Source organism: Pecten maximus, chromosome 14 (assembly GCF_902652985.1).
Source record: "Pecten maximus chromosome 14, xPecMax1.1, whole genome shotgun sequence".
Lineage (NCBI taxonomy): Eukaryota > Metazoa > Mollusca > Bivalvia > Pectinida > Pectinidae > Pecten > Pecten maximus.
In genome coordinates this window covers 7759672-7781501 of record NC_047028.1, presented here as the reverse complement: position 1 = coordinate 7781501, position 21830 = coordinate 7759672, and the positions used below count along the sequence as shown (strand labels likewise).

The 21830-nt window shown below is 41.5% G+C and overlaps 1 protein-coding gene across 2 annotated transcripts in view; it reads left to right on the top strand.

The window, feature by feature from the left end:
- The window catches only part of LOC117342117 (glutamate receptor ionotropic, delta-1-like), a 77900-nt gene that overhangs the window by 38555 nt on the left and 17515 nt on the right, over positions 1-21830 (top strand). For both annotated transcript variants that reach the window (XM_033904120.1, XM_033904119.1), the window contains exons 2-5: positions 4319-4459; positions 4915-5289; positions 6082-6272; positions 6722-6907. In XM_033904120.1, the coding sequence (XP_033760011.1) occupies positions 4319-4459; positions 4915-5289; positions 6082-6272; positions 6722-6907 (893 nt within the window). The remainder of the gene's footprint in view (positions 1-4318; positions 4460-4914; positions 5290-6081; positions 6273-6721; positions 6908-21830) is intronic.

Genomic DNA, 21830 nt, shown 5'->3' with positions numbered 1-21830 from the left:
ATATACATGTCACTACAGCCAACACTGTCTCACGATCTACATGTCACTACAGCCAACACCGTCTCACGATCACGATATACATGTCACTACAGCCAACATTGTCTCACGATCACGATATACATGTCACTACAGCCAACACTGTCTGACGATCACGATATACATGTCACTACAGCCAACACTGTCTGACGATCACGATATACATGTCACTACAGCTAACACTGTCTCACGATCACGATATACCTATCACTACAGCCAACACTGTCTCACGATCACGATATACATGTCACTACAGCCAACACTCTCACGACCACGATAAACAGATCCCTACAGACAACACTGTCTGACGATCACGATATACATGTCACTACAGCCAACACTGTCTCACGATCACGATATACATGTCACTACAGCCACCACTGTCTGACGATCACGATATACATGTCACTACAGCCAACACTGTCTGACGATCACGATATACATGTCACTACAGCCAACACTGTCTCACGATATACATGTCACTACAGCCAACACTGTCTGACGATCACGATATACATGTCACTACAGCCAACACTGTCTGACGATCACGATATACATGTCACTACAGCCAACACTGTCTCACGATCACGATATACATGTCACTACAGCCAACACTGTCTGACGATTACGATATACAGATCACTACAGCCGACACTGTCTGACGATCACGATATACATGTCACTACAGCCGACACTGTCTGACGATCACGATATACATGTCACTACAGCCAACACTGTCTGACGATCACGATATACATGTCACTACAGCCAACACTGTCTCACGATCACGATATACATGTCACTACAGCCAACACTGTCTCACGATCACGATATACATGTCACTACAGCCAACACTGTCTCACGATCACGATATACATGTCACTACAGCCAACACTGTCTCACGATCACGATATACATGTCACTACGATCACGATATACATGTCACTACAGCCAACACTGTCTGACGATCACGATATACATGTCACTACAGCCAACACTGTCTCACGATATACATGTCACTACAGCCAACACTGTCTGACGATCACGATATACATGTCACTACAGCCAACACTGTCTCACGATATACATGTCACTACAGCCAACACTGTCTGACGATCACGATATACATGTCACTACAGCCAACACTGTCTGACGATCACGATATACATGTCACTACAGCCAACACTGTCTCACGATCACGATATACCTATCACTACAGCCAACACTGTCTCACAGAAAGCAGCAAGTCCGGACCAGGTTTTTATACTTTGATTTACTCGATCACAGGAAAGTCATCTTCAAAAGGGCGAACGCTCAAGGCCAAAACTGAGGCAGTGTCAAGTGGGAAATAAGGCAGAAAAATAATTTAGAAAGATTGAAAGTCATACTTATCCTTATTTTAGTCACATTTTTACGCATCATGCGATAAGGCAGCAGGTACATTTCTTACGACTTAAGCTGCTTTCTGTCATTGTCTGTAAGACACTGTAATGAAGCCATGCTATTGACCAGGTAAACAATTTAGATATTTAGTCTCGGTTTTTTTCTTACATCTTAAAAAAAATCCTAAAAGGAAATTAATTGAGATTTATTGACGTGGGACAGTGTCACGGTACCTGGAGCGTGGACAGACCTGTATTGACGTGGGACAGTGTCACGGTACCTGGGGCGTTGACAAACCTGTATTGACGTGGGACAGTGTCACGGTACCTGGAGCGTGGACAGACCTGTATTGACATGGGACAGTGTCACGGTACCTGTAGCGTGGACAGACCTGTAATGACGTGGCCCAGTGTCACGGTACCTGGAGCGTTGACAGACCTGTATTAACGTGGGACAGTGTCACGGTACCTGGAGCGTTGACAGACCTGTATCGACGATGCATACTCAATGTCTGGTATTGTAGTTACATAATTCGGCGGTGTATTTACATACGATACAATGTTAATTATGGTAATAGATTAACCGACTCACAGTAAACAAACATTTAAATCATGGTCGTAGGATTGTATAACTTAATGTTTATATATATGTTTGGGGCCCTCTCTTTTTAAATGTCTTTCAATAAATAATATATATTCGTTATTTGACCATATGATCAGATAAGGCTGTAGTTGCCAGATCGGTGGGATCCCAATGGCGGGGAATGTGCGACTTTTCGGTAGGGATATCCCTAATTACTCTCGAATTTCCCCAATAATTGGACCTTACTATTTTAATTGTATAAAATATAGCTTTACATATGCTGTTTTAATACTATTTATTATCTTCAAATTAAACCACATGATTTGATATTCAATAGAGATTTTTAAAGATAAGTCCGGATCAGAACACATTGTTTTTATTTAGTGTCTCGCAAGCCATAATGGGCTTAATATTAATACAGTTGTATGTGATTGTGCCTCAAATGTCTGTGTTATTACGATTATAGTAACATGTGACACTTTAATAAAATATCATTGATTGAATAAATCGATAAGACATGTGAAGGAAAACCCACAAAGCACTTGCGTTACGATATGCTCTGGTACGACAACTACTAGAGACACTTATGATATCGTTCAGTCCTGTGTTTACTTCTGTTGTTTTCCTGACTACATGACTTTAATCCCCTACCCAAACACAAAATCTTCCAACGACCAAAATGTCCTAGGTGATTAAAATCAATCCATTTCTAATTCTAATTGTTAATTTTTCTTTGACAACCATATAATTATCATCTCTTTAGTAACATATATATGTACAGCACAGAAAGTTTCAATTCCTTAACTTGGATAACCCTACACATACATTGCCCGTGTAAACGAAATATTGACCAATAATTCTTAAATATAGTCTATCTTAAATCCAAACGTAACAGCTACAGCAATAAAGCTGTATAATAAACATGATGATTTTAATTTCCCAGTTGTTAACTTTCCATTTCTAGGTAGTAACATCTCTACTTCCCCTACCTATGGTGTTTACATACCCCAGTTGATTCGATACAAGTTGACGATCTCATCGAAAGAGTCCATTCCCTTATGCGATATGAAGTAAGACTTATTCGAGCTTATTGAAACGCTTACTCTCCCAGAACACTTGATCTTACTTCCCTGGTAACTGTCAAGGTGACTCCATGCAAATCTAGATTTTTACTCATATTTATCACTGATTTTATTGATTAAGAGTTATAATAACGGTTTCTTTATGTCGATATTCCCAGTTCCTTTCATACCCCCTCAACTGAGATTCATAGCCTTTTCTATAAGAATTGCCAAATATTATTGAAATCATTGACAAGATATTCCACCCTCGGGATCACAAAATGTGGGCAAATGTTCAGCAAGCCTGAGGGTTTCACATTTTGTAGTTCCTTGGAAAGAATATTCCTATCCTACATACACACAAATGAAAGCGTCTTACAGTCTTCCCTTCTCTATATTCGACGGGAGAAGTCGTGCTGATATCGGCGTTTGGTGTTGTTGTTCTCGTGTCGATGTGGTACGATTCCAGGATACTTCCATTAAGCTTGATAGTTTTAGCACGTCACTGAACATGTAAATTTATTGATATTTTTATTATGGCAACCATTCTACATCCTCGCTCACTCCTGAACAACAGACAACCCAATAGAATACCGATAACAATCACATATCGTGCAATGTCTATTCTGACTGTACAGGTACAATGTGCAGGTGTAAAAAACTAGCATATTGCGTGTACAAATAGACTAATGAATTGCTAGGTGTCCTGATTAGCCAATGACATAATATAAGAGGTTTTCTTTACGCAGGATAAACGATTGATGTCTCCGAAAGATATTTTTTGCATACATTGAAAATTCACAATTGACTGGTGTTGTAAGATATCTTTGTAATTATAGTGGTATAATCAAAAGAGATTACGAATGTAACTATCATAGATCGATGGTTGTTATACGCTCTCTTAGATTTCACAACAGAGCTGTGCTAAATATTCAGGTAGCATGTACTTGTAGAGAGGAATCGCATAGAAAAAATATTTGGGATATTGTTACAAAACGCTCGCGAAGAAACTGTTAATACCATAGTGTTTTTTTCTATATGGTATTTGTTTATCTTGTATCTATAGTTTATTAAAAAAGAATAAGATTAAAAAAATTAAAACTACAAGCACCAGCAACGAAAAAATATAAATGACGCCATCTATTTGATGTTTTTCGTGCTAACAAGTTGACATAATTAGCTATATTATTTACTTATACATGTATTCCATTCTGAGTTAATTTTATTTAGCTCTAATTGATAGTTTCTCTTTGAAGGTCTTGTTACAGGGCCGTGTGCAGCCATCTGTGACAAACAGACCACCATCAAGAGCGTGTCGGGTCTGAGTGACGTCATATCAGCCAAGATCACGTGGGCACACATAAATGTATCGGAGCCTTATCTTGTCCTTAACACAGGTACCTGGTCATTGTTACATTTATGAAACAAATCCTATATTTAACGTGATAAAGTAGATAATATGCAAACTGTACTATGTAGACACATGAAACAAGGGTTGTTAAACATATAATATATTGCTTTTAGATATCGTTATTACTTACACATTCAAAATGGCTACTTGGCCCTTATTGTTTTGAAGTGCCCATCGATGGAACAATACAAAATGTAAATTATACTTTTTAGAAAAATAAAATAAAATGAAAGATTAAAAAATAATAACATAATAAAACAATAAATAAGTGACACACCTCTTTTTAAGAATATTTGCATTAGTAGTGACAGGTTTGTATTTAATGGGTTTTTTTGTGCGTTGACTTGGCTTTGACTTTGACGACCCATTTGGAGTCATTAAGAGGTAAATACTTAAAAAGGACATAACCCTATTTACAATGTACTAATATTTCCCCATTAGTGAATAGAATGCGGGAAGATGACAATGACTTGATTTTGCTGTTGGCGGAGGTCGACTATCATCTGAACTTCTCTCTTCTGCTTCCTAACAATGCCACTCGAGTTCTGCAGTGGTCTGCTCCTCAATCTTCAAATGAGGAAGATCGTGACAGTGTTTCGCTCAACAATTGTGGTTCCAGCTCAACATTTATGTCTCTCAGCCATGGAAATGACGAGACGGTTGATATGTGTCAGACTGAGACGCATGCTGATTTTAACTACAACATCATTAAAGACCGTCAACAGCATCGCGGTAGTGGGAACGCTTTGGTAGATATTGTTGCCTCGCTCACACGCCATCTGATGTGGTCATCGACATTCGTGATAACCGACAAAGGTAACGTCACATGCTCGAGTATACGAGTACATTTATAGTATGACGGTAAAACTGTGTGTCCTTTTTGATGGGTGTCAGTCTGACAATTGTATAAATGCTTTACTCATTTGTCATCCATATGTTTTTGACCCCGGGGTTTTGACAATACGCTACATGTCATGCTTGTCTTTTGCCTTTATTCTGGATTATGTTGGTATCGGATCAAAATGAACCCATGTATGATGGTTCGTTTCTATTTTCCAAACTTGTCTTCATAAATGTATTCAAGCATATACTTATCAGTTCTTAATCCATATTGAAAGGTGTGACTGCATTTTGTAAAATCGTGTGTCGCAGCAGATGTCGGATTCTTCAGCAAAGATGATGTAATACATCTACTTGTTGATAATATAAACGAATGCAAAATGTACTGTTTGGTATTAGTGTGATTTACCCTGACCCGTTAGTACTGAAATTATGATGGTCCTGTTTTCTTAACTACATGTCATTAAAATATCCTGTCAAATGAATAATTCAATGGTTTTGATTTAATGGCATCACTAAAAAATAGATAAAGTACTCAAATAAGGTTTTAAATCATTCTTTAGATCTGTACTATATTATTAATAAATCAAAGTCGCAGATTTCAGCATCAGTGTAGCGTAACGTGGTGCATCGAACATCGACGATGAAATTTCAGTATATGTACAAAACAAATTGTAATGGATCAGTAAAACAAATGAAAAGTCTTTTGTTTCTATTTATTTTTCTAATCAAACAATGGTTGCGATTTATACATTTATGTGTTTACAGAGGAAAACCTGAACGACATCGGGCGTGGTCTTTCTTCCGTTGGCGTATCAATTGTTGACGGTATGATGCCAGATATCAAATCACCACGGTTTGAACAAGATTTCCTATCTGCGATTGACTTTGCTATTCGAGAATTGCCCAATATTACCATAGTATGTAGCATGGAATGTGTCAGGACAATACTGAAAAAGGTGAGTCAATGTCATCAAACTGTTGTTGATAAGTAATGAATATTTGACTGTTGGTTTAAATGTCCTGGCTTGATTTTAGCACACTCAATCGATATACGAAGCATTGTATTTTGACACCTGCGAATATGGACGAACATTTGGATACATGTTTAATCAGCAACATGATATGTCTTTGTTCCTTGCTTATCATTACAGATATTTTACATCCATGAAATAATCGTTTATATTCTAGTGTGAGATGTTGACGAATCAGACGAATCGTTTGTTATTGTAGACGGTGATATTCACGAATAAGATGTAAACCATTGGTTAGTGTATTATGTTTTCGGGGTTATATGGTTAGCCATCCGTAGACGAAGCTATGATGAATAAGATATGTTATGGATGTTTATACATATACATGTATTTCGTTAACAATTTGTAGGCATTTGCTATTTTTACGCTTTCAGCCCTTCTCCATCGCTCGCTGGGAGGTACACCGCTACGCCATGCGCCATATGACACGATGGATTATCATTACTTTCAGCGATTTTTCTGCCGCTGACCAATTAACTGATCTAGAAACAAACCTAGACAACGTAGTGGTAATCGTTCTGCCGGAAAATATGGTCCGAAAATCTCTTTTCAATGGAGAAGTAAGTTTTCATAATCTGCTAGATAATAGCAATCACATATTCTTCATTATGAAAAATAATACGAAAAATTATCTTCAAAAGTAAAAATAACATAAAATAAAAAAAATGTAACAATTGTTTCATGATCAGTTTTTCAAGTCAGGATGCCAGAACAAGGCTGGGTGGAAGAAATGGTTTGTATTACCTACTTAATCAGAATTGCGAGTGCCATAGACCATGTAAGGATTTTTTTTATCTCAACTTATTTTCAGCTCACCTGCCTGAATGACAAGTGAGTTGATGGCATGGTGGGGCGTCCGTCGTCCGTCCGTCTGGCCATCTGGCGTCAAATTTCAATTTAAATGACTTCCAACTCACCAAGAGGCCCCCACATATTTTATATTATGAGAGTAGCATGCTGGGATGAATAACTGTGACATACTTTCAAAGTCAAAGGGGTCGAATGTGCTAAAACCTTTCAGCAATATAATGGCCAAATTGGACCAGAAGCATCCTTGAATGAAAGGCAGTTTTTTTCCCAAACGAATTACCTCGATATATGTTAAAAAAATATGTTAAAATCTTAAAGGGTCATCTATATAGGAGAATAATGTTGAATTTTAAACACGAATAAATATCTACAAAGGACCTGTTACAGGTTACATTGATTTTTGCCCACGAGCCAATTTAATAATTACCGGATGATATTTGTGTAACGTTTACGGGGTGTCGTACCCGGTTGATTCCGGGATAAGGCGTGTTAACACCAATGCCCTATCCGCGCTGATAAATCTATCTGTCGGCTCCAGCACACATGTGCCTGGTATACGTGATCTTTTCTCGGCGATAACATTCCCTACGACAATCATTTCACTGGCTGGGGGAAGACAGATATTTTCAGAGACAGCGACCCGGTAACAGCCATAGGAACCTTTGAATAACAAAGGGATGTTGATGTCGCGCATTCTCAGTAACCCCTGAGCAATGTCAATCATACAACCCTGCTCTATCATGAAGTCCATTCCCAGCAAACCATCAATAGTTAGGTCAGCAATCACGGTCGTCATTTCTACAGTGCGTGCTCCCAGAGAGAATGATAATACTCCTGCACCGACCACCTCCAATCTGCTGCCATTCGCTGTCTTAATCAGCTTATCCATGTTTCCCAGGCTAGGTCTATCGTCCTCCCTAATCCTGTCAAACACATCTCTTGAAACTATTGTCACCGTAGATCCAGTGTCTACTAAAAGCTTCACTTCTATGCCCTTGATAGTTGTCTGTATGTATATGCCGGCGTCGCAAGCTGCGCTAACTCCTGCGCTGTGGCTGACAGCATCTGTCTTATGCGTAGGTTTTCCATGCAGTGCATTGGTTTTACCGTCCGCCTTTTTCTGTTCCTTATTCTGTTTCTTTTTCGGGCAGTTCCTGGCTATGTGGCCATTTTTCTTACAGAAAAAGCATTGAATGTCTGTGTTACGATTCGGCCCAGCTTTGTTTGGTGTGTCGTGCGCACGTTGCTTCTGGCTTTGTGGTTTGGCCTTCATCGTAGCCATTAAAGTTTCCATATCCTCCTGGAGCTTTTTTAGGGACTTACTGAGCGCCGTTATATTGTCAGTCTGATCCTGTTTGTTCTCATCCTCAACAACGGCTGCTCTCGTATGGTGCTTTTTCTCCGACTTGTTATACGCCTCTAACTCCACAGCAAGCTGTACAGTTTCGTTGAACGTGCGAGGCCTCGACTGTTTAATGCGCACGCGCATCTCAGAGTCATGTAATGCGTCTATAAAATGCTCCTTCGCCAACGTTTCCTGTAAATTGTTTGGCGCCGTCGGATAAGCTAAATAGGTCAATCTTCTTATAGCTTGCCCCAACTCAGGTAAGGATTCGGACGCCTTTTGCCTCTTCTCCTTTAACTGTGTTCTGTACAAATCGGTCTAGTTTGGGGGAGCGAAGCGTTGTTCCAATGAACGTACGAGCTCGTCATAATGGTCTCTGGAGTCGGTTGGAAGGTTACCCAATACACCTTGTGCTTGGCCACGTAATGACACGGCAAGATATAAACCCTTTTCCTCCTGTGACCAGCGGTTAAGTTTAGCGCATGCGTCAAAGTGCGTGCGGTAATCTATCCATGAGCCGGTTCCGTCATAAGTAGCAGGTTTGATATTTCTAGGTAGCTGCCTCCTTGTAACAGGTGAGTCTTGCCCTGTATATTGTTCTCGCGCTACTGCCAAGCTCGGGAGCTGCCTTCTGCGTGTCGTAATCCTACTAGCAGACTGGCCTCTCAGACTGCCCACATGCGTATTCGCCGCACGAGCTAAATCATCCCCATGCGTATCTGCCGCATGCGCATTTGGTGTATAACTCGAATCGGCCGCATGCGTATCTGCCACATTAGGACTTGCCGCATGCGTATCCGCCGCATAACTTACATCGGCCGCATGCGTCCCTCTGTAATTCCTGTCAATATCATGGGTGTCCACTTGATATTCATGGTCCAGATCACTCCCTAGGTCTAGTCGTACCTTTGGCTTGGTCCCCGTTGCGGTGTCCCTCGTTGTAGTATCGTTTACACTACTAAACGGTGTTGACCCGATCCCAGAGTCCCGGGTGCTCATGCGCCCATCTGAGCCGGACGTTAGTGGGGTCGACTGGGCGAGCTGTTGACGGATTCTAAAACTCTCCTCCCGCATTCGCTCTAGCCGCTTGTCTAGCTCACTAATCTCCTGGTCTATATCGGCTTCCATCATAATATTTAATTGAAAACGTGTGGTTATTTGTAAACAGTTGCCTTATCCCACCGCTGCCACCAGAATCTGTAACGTTTACGGGGTGTCGTACCCGGTTGATTCCGGGATAAGGCGTGTTAACAAATAACTAAATAGAGCACGAGCTGCTTTCCTAGCAGCTAACAACACTCTCTCAATTTATAATACTTAATTAGTAATATATACAATGATCATGTGATTCGTTTATATACAACGCATGCGTCTAGCCTGACGCATGAGCCCTAAACATACGCATGAGCCGACGCATGAGCCCTAAACATACGCATGAGCCCTAACAGCATATATACATACTGTTTATTTATTGCCGGTGCGTTATTTTCCGCACAGTAGTGTGTACCCTAACAGTAACTACGCACGAGCAGGTCGTACTAACTGCCCCGGAGACAACTGTGTCACTGCGCACCGCGTCCTGTGTACGCTGGTGTTAACCAGCCAAGACCCCTACGGCTGCTGCGCAGTATACACACACGTGTATAGCCTACTACACGTACGTCTTGTGTACGCTCATGCGCCACTCGCCAAACCCTGCACAGGTCGAAAAGAGCGACGCACGAGCCAAGACTGATACTAGCACGTATCACTCCAAAGCCTCCGCTGTTAGTAGTACCAACTGGTCGTATGGAACACGTCTTCAGAACTGGGCCGTGAATAAGAATTTTCTCGGCCTTTTATACCCTGTCAGAACAAGATGTCTCGCTCTAAACGAGAAGCCTCGTTCTAATTAATCGCCATCGTGGTTCCCATAGCGTTTGTAACAATAGGGTTCAAAAATCACAGTTAATCAAGCTCCGAATTGACATTGACAAACACGGAAGTATATATACAGTTACAACAATAAAGGTAAGGCTATCTGAGCCTTCTAACATGTATAACTTTGATTCGCTACACTACCCACGTCTCCGATGATACTCGTCGCGAGTTCGACAATAATTAATGAACAACAGAATTAAACTAATTTACATTTATTTACATCGTGTAGCATGGATCATCTAGCCCTTGAATTCGACATAGTGATCCTTGAATCTACCAGGACGCTTCCTAGACCTAACTGGTCTGGATTCTTTGTCTTGGACCGCATCCTCTGACTCCGCATTTGATTCTTCGTCAGTATTGACTGCTTCATCTTCAGGAATTTCTACATCCTCTTGCTCTTCACCCGAGGGATCTTCTTCCTCATGCTGATTACTGCTGACTTCCTCGCCCCGCAATACCTGTCTTGTATGGGGACGCATGCGGTCACAATGGACGTCTTGTGGTTTTCCTCTGAGACCACAGTCTACTTCATATAAGACTTCTGAGACCTTTCTCAATACTCGATAAGGACCTCTCCAAAATGAAGTGAACTTCTTGCTGGTTCCAACCTTCTTGATAGGGAAATACACGCCAGCTCTAAACTTTCCCCATGAGACAGAACGATCATGATATCGCTTCTGTCGTTGAATTGCTCCAGCTATGTGTTTCCTCGCATGCGTGTGCGCTTCTTCCAAGCGTTCCTGTAACTCCCATGCCCATATGGTGTTGTATGGTTTCTTCAGTGAGTTGGGAAGCTCATACGCAATATCCAGCGGGGTGCTCGTTTCTCGCCCGCGCATCATCAAATTTGGCGAGCATCCTGTAGTCTCGTGGGCTGATGAGCGATACGCCATCATAACATATGGAATGTGTTGGTCCCAATCTCTGTGATGATCCTCTACATATGCGCTCAACATAGTGGCTAAGGTTTTGTTGAAACGCTCCACCATACCATCTGATTGGGGATGGTAGGGAGTCGTTCTCGTTTTTGTGATTTGTAACAAATCACACATTTCTTTGAAAACCTTCCCTTCGAACTGTCCTCCTTGGTCGGAGTGGATGTATGTAGAACTCCGAAACGACTTATCACCTCTTCAACAAGAATGGTAGCAACGGTTTCAGCCCTGAGGTCTGGCATAGGAAATGCCTCTGTCCATTTACTGAAGTAATCGGATATGACTAGAATGTGCCTGTTTCCGTCCTCAGTTTCTGGTAAATCAGCCATGATATCGAGTGCAATCCTCTCCATGGGCATACCTGAATGTACCACTTGCATTGGGGCTTTTTTAGTCTTCGACGGATTTTTCCGTTTGGTGCACGTCGCACAACCAGCGATGTACGTTTGTACATCTCTTTGAAGTCCCGGCCAAAAGTACTTCTGTCTTACTTTTGCCATGGTTTTGCTAACTCCAAGATGCGCACCAGAGCGGTTGTCATGTAGACCTTCCAGAATGTTTCTTCTCTCCGTCAGGGGCACAACTATCTGTTGTATACTGTACTTTTGTCCTGGCGGTGTCCAAGCTCTACATAGCAAGTCTTGGTGTATAGAAAGCAATTCCCATTGACTCCATAAACACTTCACAAAGAAGTTGTGTGCTGTGATATCCTTATAGGACGGCTTCTCACCCATTTCTAACCACTTCTGCACGAGTTCAATGTCTTTGTTCTCCTGCTGTCTCTGCAGCATCGTATGGACATCGTCCATTTTAGCGTCAGTCGTATCAGATGTGCACTTCAAGGTAGAAGCGGCATTCTCCTGGTTGTTCGTCCAGCCACATTGTTTGCATGGGTATCTGCTCAACGCATCCGCGTTCCCATGCTTTGGACCTGGGCGGTGCTCCACCTTCATATCATATTGACTGATTACCTCCATCCACCGAGCAAGCTGCCCTTCTGGGTCTTTAAAGTTGGTGAGCCAACGGAGGGAGCTGTGATCAGTCCTAACTATGAAGGTTCGCCCATACAAGTAATGCCTGAAATGTTTTAGATACTGTACCACCGCAAGCAACTCTCGCTTGGTAACACAATACTTTCTCTCGCTTTTAGAGAATGTTTTGATGGCATACGCAATTGGTCGTTCCTCCCCATTGAAAACCTGGGATAGAACTGCACCAGAGGCAAATCCACTTGCGTCTGTGTCCAAAATGAACATTTTCTCGAAGTCTGGTAAAGCGAGAATGGGTGCTTTAATGAGTGCGTTCTTCAAGGTGCTGAATGCGTCACTGCATTCCGTTGTCCAGTTGAACTTGGTGCCCTTCTCCGAGAGCCGATGTAGCGGTTTCGCAATCGCTGCAAATCCCTGAATAAATCGCCGGTAGTAGCTGCATAGGCCAAGGAAGGACTGTACTTCGGTCAGATTCGTAGGCCTGGGCCAATCTTTAACTTTGGCTATCTTCTCGGGGTCGGTAGATACCCCTTCTCCTGAAATGATGTGTCCTAGGTACGCGACCCGCTTAGAAAATAGTGTGCACTTCTTGGCTTTGAGCTTTAGTCCCGCAGCCTCCAGGCCATCAAACACTTTCTCAAGGTTCTCAATCATGTCCTCAAAGGTATTACCAACAACGATAATATCGTCCAAGTAGATCAGGCAAATCTCATAATGCAGGCCAGCGAGCACACGTTCCATTAGACGCTCGAACGTGGCAGGCGCATTGCAGAGACCGAACGGCATGACGCAGAACTGGAAAAAGCCTTTACGTGTAGAGAAGGCTGTCTTTGGTCTATCTTGTTTGTCGAGTTCCACTTGCCAGTACCCAGAGAACAGGTCGAGTGTTGAAAACCATGCGTTACCCGATAGATGGTCAAGCGATTCCTGTATTCTCGGCAGTGGATATGCGTCCTTGGAGGTAACGGCATTGAGTTTGCGGTAATCTACACAAAACCGTGTTGTCTTATCTTTCTTTTGTACTAGCACAATACCAGACGACCACGGCCCTGTAGATGGCTCAATCACCTTTTTCTGTAGCATATCCTCTACATGCTTGTCCACTTCACCGGTCATATGGACTGGTACTTTGCGCCATGGTTGTTTTATCGGCTGCGCATCTCCAGTTTTTATCTGGTGTTTCAACAACTGTGTACGTCCGAGGTCCAAGTCAGATGACGCAAACAGATTCCTTCGTTTAGCTAAAAACGCTTTAGCCTTCTGTATCTGATCCCCTGTCAAATGCTCACGAGACCTCTCAAGTAGTTGATGTAGCTGTTCATCCAGGTACGCTGTGTCCACCATTGCTGTCCGATCAGTGGTTTTATGGGTTATACGCTCCACTGGTGAGAGCTGTCCAACTATTGTTCCTCCGTATATCATTTGTGGATCCTCTGTAACATTCATTAGTCTTACAGGAACACAATTAGCCGCAGGAGAAACTGCAGCACGAGCCACCAATGCCCTATCCGCGCTGATAAATCTATCTGTCGGCTCCAGCACACATGTGCCTGGTATACGTGATCTTTTCTCGGCGATAACATTCCCTACGACAATCATTTCACTGGCTGGGGGAAGACAGATATTTTCAGAGACAGCGACCCGGTAACAGCCATAGGAACCTTTGAATAACAAAGGGATGTTGATGTCGCGCATTCTCAGTAACCCCTGAGCAATGTCAATCATACAACCCTGCTCTATCATGAAGTCCATTCCCAGCAAACCATCAATAGTTAGGTCAGCAATCACGGTCGTCATTTCTACAGTGCGTGCTCCCAGAGAGAATGATAATACTCCTGCACCGACCACCTCCAATCTGCTGCCATTCGCTGTCTTAATCAGCTTATCCATGTTTCCCAGGCTAGGTCTATCGTCCTCCCTAATCCTGTCAAACACATCTCTTGAAACTATTGTCACCGTAGATCCAGTGTCTACTAAAAGCTTCACTTCTATGCCCTTGATAGTTGTCTGTATGTATATGCCGGCGTCGCAAGCTGCGCTAACTCCTGCGCTGTGGCTGACAGCATCTGTCTTATGCGTAGGTTTTCCATGCAGTGCATTGGTTTTACCGTCCGCCTTTTTCTGTTCCTTATTCTGTTTCTTTTTCGGGCAGTTCCTGGCTATGTGGCCATTTTTCTTACAGAAAAAGCATTGAATGTCTGTGTTACGATTCGGCCCAGCTTTGTTTGGTGTGTCGTGCGCACGTTGCTTCTGGCTTTGTGGTTTGGCCTTCATCGTAGCCATTAAAGTTTCCATATCCTCCTGGAGCTTTTTTAGGGACTTACTGAGCGCCGTTATATTGTCAGTCTGATCCTGTTTGTTCTCATCCTCAACAACGGCTGCTCTCGTATGGTGCTTTTTCTCCGACTTGTTATACGCCTCTAACTCCACAGCAAGCTGTACAGTTTCGTTGAACGTGCGAGGCCTCGACTGTTTAATGCGCACGCGCATCTCAGAGTCATGTAATGCGTCTATAAAATGCTCCTTCGCCAACGTTTCCTGTAAATTGTTTGGCGCCGTCGGATAAGCTAAATAGGTCAATCTTCTTATAGCTTGCCCCAACTCAGGTAAGGATTCGGACGCCTTTTGCCTCTTCTCCTTTAACTGTGCTCTGTACAAATCGGTCTAGTTTGGGGGAGCGAAGCGTTGTTCCAATGAACGTACGAGCTCGTCATAATGGTCTCTGGAGTCGGTTGGAAGGTTACCCAATACACCTTGTGCTTGGCCACGTAATGACACGGCAAGATATAAACCCTTTTCCTCCTGTGACCAGCGGTTAAGTTTAGCGCATGCGTCAAAGTGCGTGCGGTAATCTATCCATGAGCCGGTTCCGTCATAAGTAGCAGGTTTGATATTTCTAGGTAGCTGCCTCCTTGTAACATGTGAGTCTTGCCCTGTATATTGTTCTCGCGCTACTGCCAAGCTCGGGAGCTGCCTTCTGCGTGTCGTAATCCTACTAGCAGACTGGCCTCTCAGACTGCCCACATGCGTATTCGCCGCACGAGCTAAATCATCCCCATGCGTATCCGCCGCATGCGCATTTGGTGTATAACTCGAATCGGCCGCATGCGTATCTGCCACATTAGGACTTGCCGCATGCGTATCCGCCGCATAACTTACATCGGCCGCATGCGTCCCTCTGTAATTCCTGTCAATATCATGGGTGTCCACTTGATATTCATGGTCCAGATCACTCCCTAGGTCTAGTCGTACCTTTGGCTTGGTCCCCGTTGCGGTGTCCCTCGTTGTAGTATCGTTTACACTACTAAACGGTCTTGACCCGATCCCAGAGTCCCGGGTGCTCATGCGCCCATCTGAGCCGGACGTTAGTGGGGTCGACTGGGCGAGCTGTTGACGGATTCTAAAACTCTCCTCCCGCATTCGCTCTAGCCGCTTGTCTAGCTCACTAATCTCCTGGTCTATATCGGCTTCCATCATAATATTTAATTGAAAACGTGTGGTTATTTGTAAACAGTTGCCTTATCCCACCGCTGCCACCAGAATCTGTAACGTTTACGGGGTGTCGTACCCGGTTGATTCCGGGATAAGGCGTGTTAACAAATAACTAAATAGAGCACGAGCTGCTTTCCTAGCAGCTAACAACACTCTCTCAATTTATAATACTTAATTAGTAATATATACAATGATCATGTGATTCGTTTATATACAACGCATGCGTCTAGCCTGACGCATGAGCCCTAAACATACGCATGAGCCGACGCATGAGCCCTAAACATACGCATGAGCCCTAACAGCATATATACATACTGTTTATTTATTGCCGGTGCGTTATTTTCCGCACAGTAGTGTGTACCCTAACAGTAACTACGCACGAGCAGGTCGTACTAACTGCCCCGGAGACAACTGTGTCACTGCGCACCGCGTCCTGTGTACGCTGGTGTTAACCAGCCAAGACCCCTACGGCTGCTGCGCAGTATACACACACGTGTATAGCCTACTACACGTACGTCTTGTGTACGCTCATGCGCCACTCGCCAAACCCTGCACAGGTCGAAAAGAGCGACGCACGAGCCAAGACTGATACTAGCACGTATCACTCCAAAGCCTCCGCTGTTAGTAGTACCAACTGGTCGTATGGAACACGTCTTCAGAACTGGGCCGTGAATAAGAATTTTCTCGGCCTTTTATACCCTGTCAGAACAAGATGTCTCGCTCTAAACGAGAAGCCTCGTTCTAATTAATCGCCATCGTGGTTCCCATAGCGTTTGTAACAATAGGGTTCAAAAATCACAGTTAATCAAGCTCCGAATTGACATTGACAAACACGGAAGTATATATACAGTTACAACAATAAAGGTAAGGCTATCTGAGCCTTCTAACATGTATAACTTTGATTCGCTACATTTGTAGTACTATATGAGACAACCCATGAAATATTTTCAAAAAAATCAAAAGGTCCCAGGGGCTTGTTATAGGACCATTTTAATATCACCCTACATAGGATTGTAACAGGGTTCCATTTTTAGTCAAAATAACGCACATTAAGCTTTTTTAACTTCAAAAAGTTATCATTTTATTTAGAGTGATATTTACTGCAAATCATAGATGCATTTATGCAACAAAAAATATCTATTAAAAAAAAACTATATTAAACCCCAAAATAACCTATAGTTTTAAGCCAATTTTTAGCCACGTTTACTTTTTACGGAATTGGCATAAGTAATTTCGTTTCTTTTACACCCAAAATATTTGGCAATTATTTTGACAATTCTGTTAAATATCTATGATTAAAATTTTAGAAAAGTTGAAAACCGATAAAGTTGTCATATATACAACAATCTGCAGGGAAGTATTTTCCAAAATAGCCCTGCTGATAGGGCGTAAGAATTGTACCTGCTGCCCCCATTGCATGATTGTAAGAGGCGACTAAATTAGGGATATTATCTTTTCTCTTTTTTTCTTAGCAACTTTTTCTTCCTAATGTCTCCCTTGGCAATGCCTCACTTTTGGCTTTTAGTTGAGCGTTCGCTCCTGTGAGGAAGGCTTTGGGTTCTGTCCCCTGGCCGAGACATACCAGAGTCTTTAAACCGGTAGTTGCTACTCCTGCTAAGCGCCCATGGCCAGCATATCAGGAGTGGGACGAATTGTTCACCCGTTGTCAGTATAATGTGACTGGGTGGAGTGTCCTGCTGGGTGTATTCGGCAGTTGCTTAAGTGAGGTAGCACTATAAATCGGCAAAAGTTCTGGCCTATCACAAGGAGACATAACACAGACATACCGCAGCCTCGTAAAACACCAATCTAATTAGAATATAGATGTTCATTCTCACTACGTTACATGAACATCTAACAACATCCCATAAGGGGTCACGTCAGGGTGACCTTTTGGATAAGCCAATCAAGTGACTACTTCCAGAATCTTGGAAGTGAATTTTATATGTCCGAATTAGCATGACTGGAGTGCATAGCTTGTATAATCTGTCAATTTGTTTCAAGTCATTTCGTCCTAGAAAGCATATAGCTATATACTGTACCGAAATGGTTTGCTTAAGATTCATACTGTGACGAAATATTTAGCTTCGATGACATCGACAAATTGCCAATTCGCCCTGAAAGTGAAATACACACATCTCAGAGGTCACCCTGACGTGACCCCTTATGGGATGCTGTTAGATGTTCATGTAACGTAATGAGAATGACCATCTAAATTTTAATTAGATTGGTAAAACACACATGTGCACTCACCAGACGCATGCTCTGAACATCTCCCTTGTGCCAAAACACCTTGGTATAAATCATGTAACATTACACAGTGTTTACAAAAACATTTTTGGCGACAAAGTGAGTGTTATCCTAGATGGAACTTACATTTACCCAAACAAAAGTTCGCACCATGTGTTTAAGAGGTCGTCATATTGTGGACAGAAAAAAACCAATTACCTCAAGTTTTATGTCCATTGTTTTACCAGATGGCTATGTATTGAACCTTACTTCGGGAGTGTCAATGATGCGTCAACCATCAAACCCATCATTGACAATGTTGAATTTCTGAAGGCTTGGCTTGCCAATCATGACAATGTCATAGTTAATCGTGGGTTCAGGGATGTCCTTGATGTTCTTGTTGAGATGGGGTATGATGCAATGATGCCATCCTTTCTGTCTGCTGGAAAATCCAAAGTTGATACATTCAGGCAAATGAAGACAGAACGTGTACTAAAACTTGTTGGGTTGTCGCAGTCACATTATACTGACAACGGACGAATCAGTCGTCCCACTCTTAATATGCTGAGCGCTAAGCAGGAGTAGCAACTACCATTTTAAAGACTCTGGTATGTCTCGGCCAGGGGACAGAACCCAAAGCCTTCCTCACAGGGGCGAACGCTCAACTAAACGCCAAAAGTGAGGCATTGTCAAGGGAGACATTAGGAAGAAGTTTCTAAGAAAGAAGAGAACAGATAAGATCCCAAATTTAGTCGCCTCTTACGATCATGCAATGAGGGCAGCAGGTATAATTCTTACGCCCAACTTGGAGGGCTATTTTGAAAAGTACCTCCCTGCAGATTGTTGTATATATGACAACTTTACCGGTTTTCAATTTTTCTATAATTTTCACCATAAATATCTAACATAATGGTCCAAATAATTGCCAAATATTTTGAGTGTACAAGAACCGGAAGTAGTTGTAGCAATTAATTCCGTAAAAAGTGAACGTGGCTTAAAATTGGCTTAACAATATAGGTATTTTTTGGGGTTTAAGATTGTGTAATTTTTTTAATAGATATTTTTTGTTGCATAAATGCATCTATGATTTGCAATAAATATCACTCTAAATAAAATGATAACTTTTTGAAGTTAAAAAAGCTAAATGTGCGTTATTTTGACTAAAAATGGAACCCTGTTACAATCCTATGTAGGGTGATATTAAAATGGTCATATAACAAGCCCCTGGGACCTTTTGATTTTTTTGAAAATATTTCATGGGTTGTCTCATATAGTACTACAAATATCATCCGGTAATTATTAAATTGGCTCGTGGGCAAAAATCAATGTAACCTGTAACAGGTCCTTTGCACAAATTTTTTTATGTGATATACCAATTGTTTGTTCGACATGAAGTTTCTAAAAAAAATAGCCAATAATTTGCTGTGGATGCCAGCAGTTTCTTCTATATAGTTAGTGCTAATGTAGCATGTAGTTCCAAGTCACATGGATATCCAAACCTGAAAAATGGCCATGCTGTTATGCTCACAAGTGAATATAGCACAGGATAGGAGCATTTGATTGACCAGATTTGATTTTATGTACGCATCAACACTAATTTTGTTTTGACATTGAAATGCAAATGGCGGCTGTGAATAATTTTACAGTAATATGGCATAAAGGAAGGCATTTCAATAAACAAAATTGCTCCTTTATCATAGTTTTAAGACATGTGATCATAGTAAGAAAAATATTTTTAAAACAAATTGTTAAATAAGTGAGTTTGAGGCTTTCTTCATAAATATGCATTTTTACCCCAAACTCAGAGGTTGAACATTTTTTCCTAAAAGCAGTCTTCTCGCCAGGTCTAGAGTTCTTGATAATGTTTAATAAGAACATTTTTATGTTTGGAATGCCTTCTTATATGCCATATTTCTGCGGTATTATTCACAACGCCATTTGCATTTAAAGATTAGAAAGTCATTTTGATTAAACCAATGCTCCTATTGTGTGCTTTCGACACTTATGAGCAAAACGCCATGGCTATTTTGTGCAATATATGTGATACAAATGAGCTAATTGTGACCCCCCTGAAACATGCCTTTTTTCGCATGTTTTGAAGCAATTTACAGACAGCTTAACAAATGATATGTTAACAGTAAGGTCCACTGCCTTGATAATATTAAATGTTGACAAAGTTACTTCTGCAACATAGTGGTAATTTATAGGCTTGTCAAATATCACTGTTTTTACTGCATTACTTTTTATATGCCCTTAAACGACTTCTTCTCAGAAATCACGAGGCCCTTAGACCATACATAGGCCCTACAGGACAAAGGTCTACAATGTTTGTAGAATTAAATGATTTTGATCTACTTTCAAGGTCCCATGAATCAAATGTGCTATAATCTTTAAATGACTACTTCTTAATAACCAAGACGTCAATTTACTCAATAGTGTGCCACTAGCATAGTTTGTTAAAGCGCGAATTGATTTTTTTTAAATGATTCTTTGCAGATAGGGTATAATTATTATACCTGGTGCTCCAATTGCACGACGGGGAAAAAGTTTGTTCGAATAAATGCCCTTGATCAACTGTCAATGTGTCGCGTGTTAAATGTTTAGAGAGAAAGGACTACAATTTTTTTTTTTAATGAAAACAATCGATCGGAGGACGTATGCAGCTTAGCATCCACATAAATGACATCAGCTTCAACGTTGCATTAGGAGTAGGTGAGCGATACAGGTCTCTCTCTGATTTGATAATTTGATTTCTATGTCAGCGTTTATACTACTTCACTTTTGACATTTGCATTTCCAAAGGAAAAAACAAACGAGTTTCTGTTTAAAACTAACGTCCTCGCGAATTGTGGGTCATTTATAGCGCAATCGCACTGAAATGTCACACCTGAACACGGTTGCAAGATGGCCCATTAGGTCACATGACACCGACAATGGGCGAGCCAGTCCGCACAAGAAACTCTTAAGCCTAATGTCAAGCAGAGAGTCCATGGTTCGTCTGGAGATAGAAACCAAGGCGAGGCAGTGTAGAGAAAATTCGTCTCCTTTGTCGCCTCTTTGGCATGCGTTCCTCATTTTTCTTCGCATGGAGTCTATCGGTACTTGATTTCTCCTGCTTCACATTAACATAACAATCTAATGTCAGTATAAGGACCTAAAGAGATGTCTCAAAACTTTTAAACGGCAAATGAACCTCTCTAAAGGGAAAGCAGCCACTCTTTTTCATTTATTTGTTTTTGACCCCTTGAATTATAAGTGGCGTTTTGAGGCGGTTATTCCTTGTAGAAGGCTTATTGCATGTTATCGAATGCAATTTGGTAAGGGACCCAAGGACAAGGAAGAGAGATGACATTTAAATTTCAAGCAATAAAATGGTATTTTTATGTCCGGACTCATTAGTCACTGTCAGGAAAAAAGTCTTTATCAATTAAAGTAGTTTTGACAAACATTAAAAAAAATCTAAATTCCAGATATGCACAATTAAAACCATATTATTGAACTAGTGTAATCTACTCTGTCACATTATTCTTCATGATAACGTGTTAAAAAGTCTTTATTCTCATTAATATGAAGTCTAACGTCAAGCAAACGACAGACAGACATTAACAAATTTAATAACTCTCGTACAGAATCTATAACCTTTCTCGCAAGGCAGACCATTTAAAACGAATTGCATAATCGAGCCGCAATAATATGATGTTATCAACGTAAAATAATGCAATTAGGAACGCACGACTACGTCTATGAAATATAACTTTTT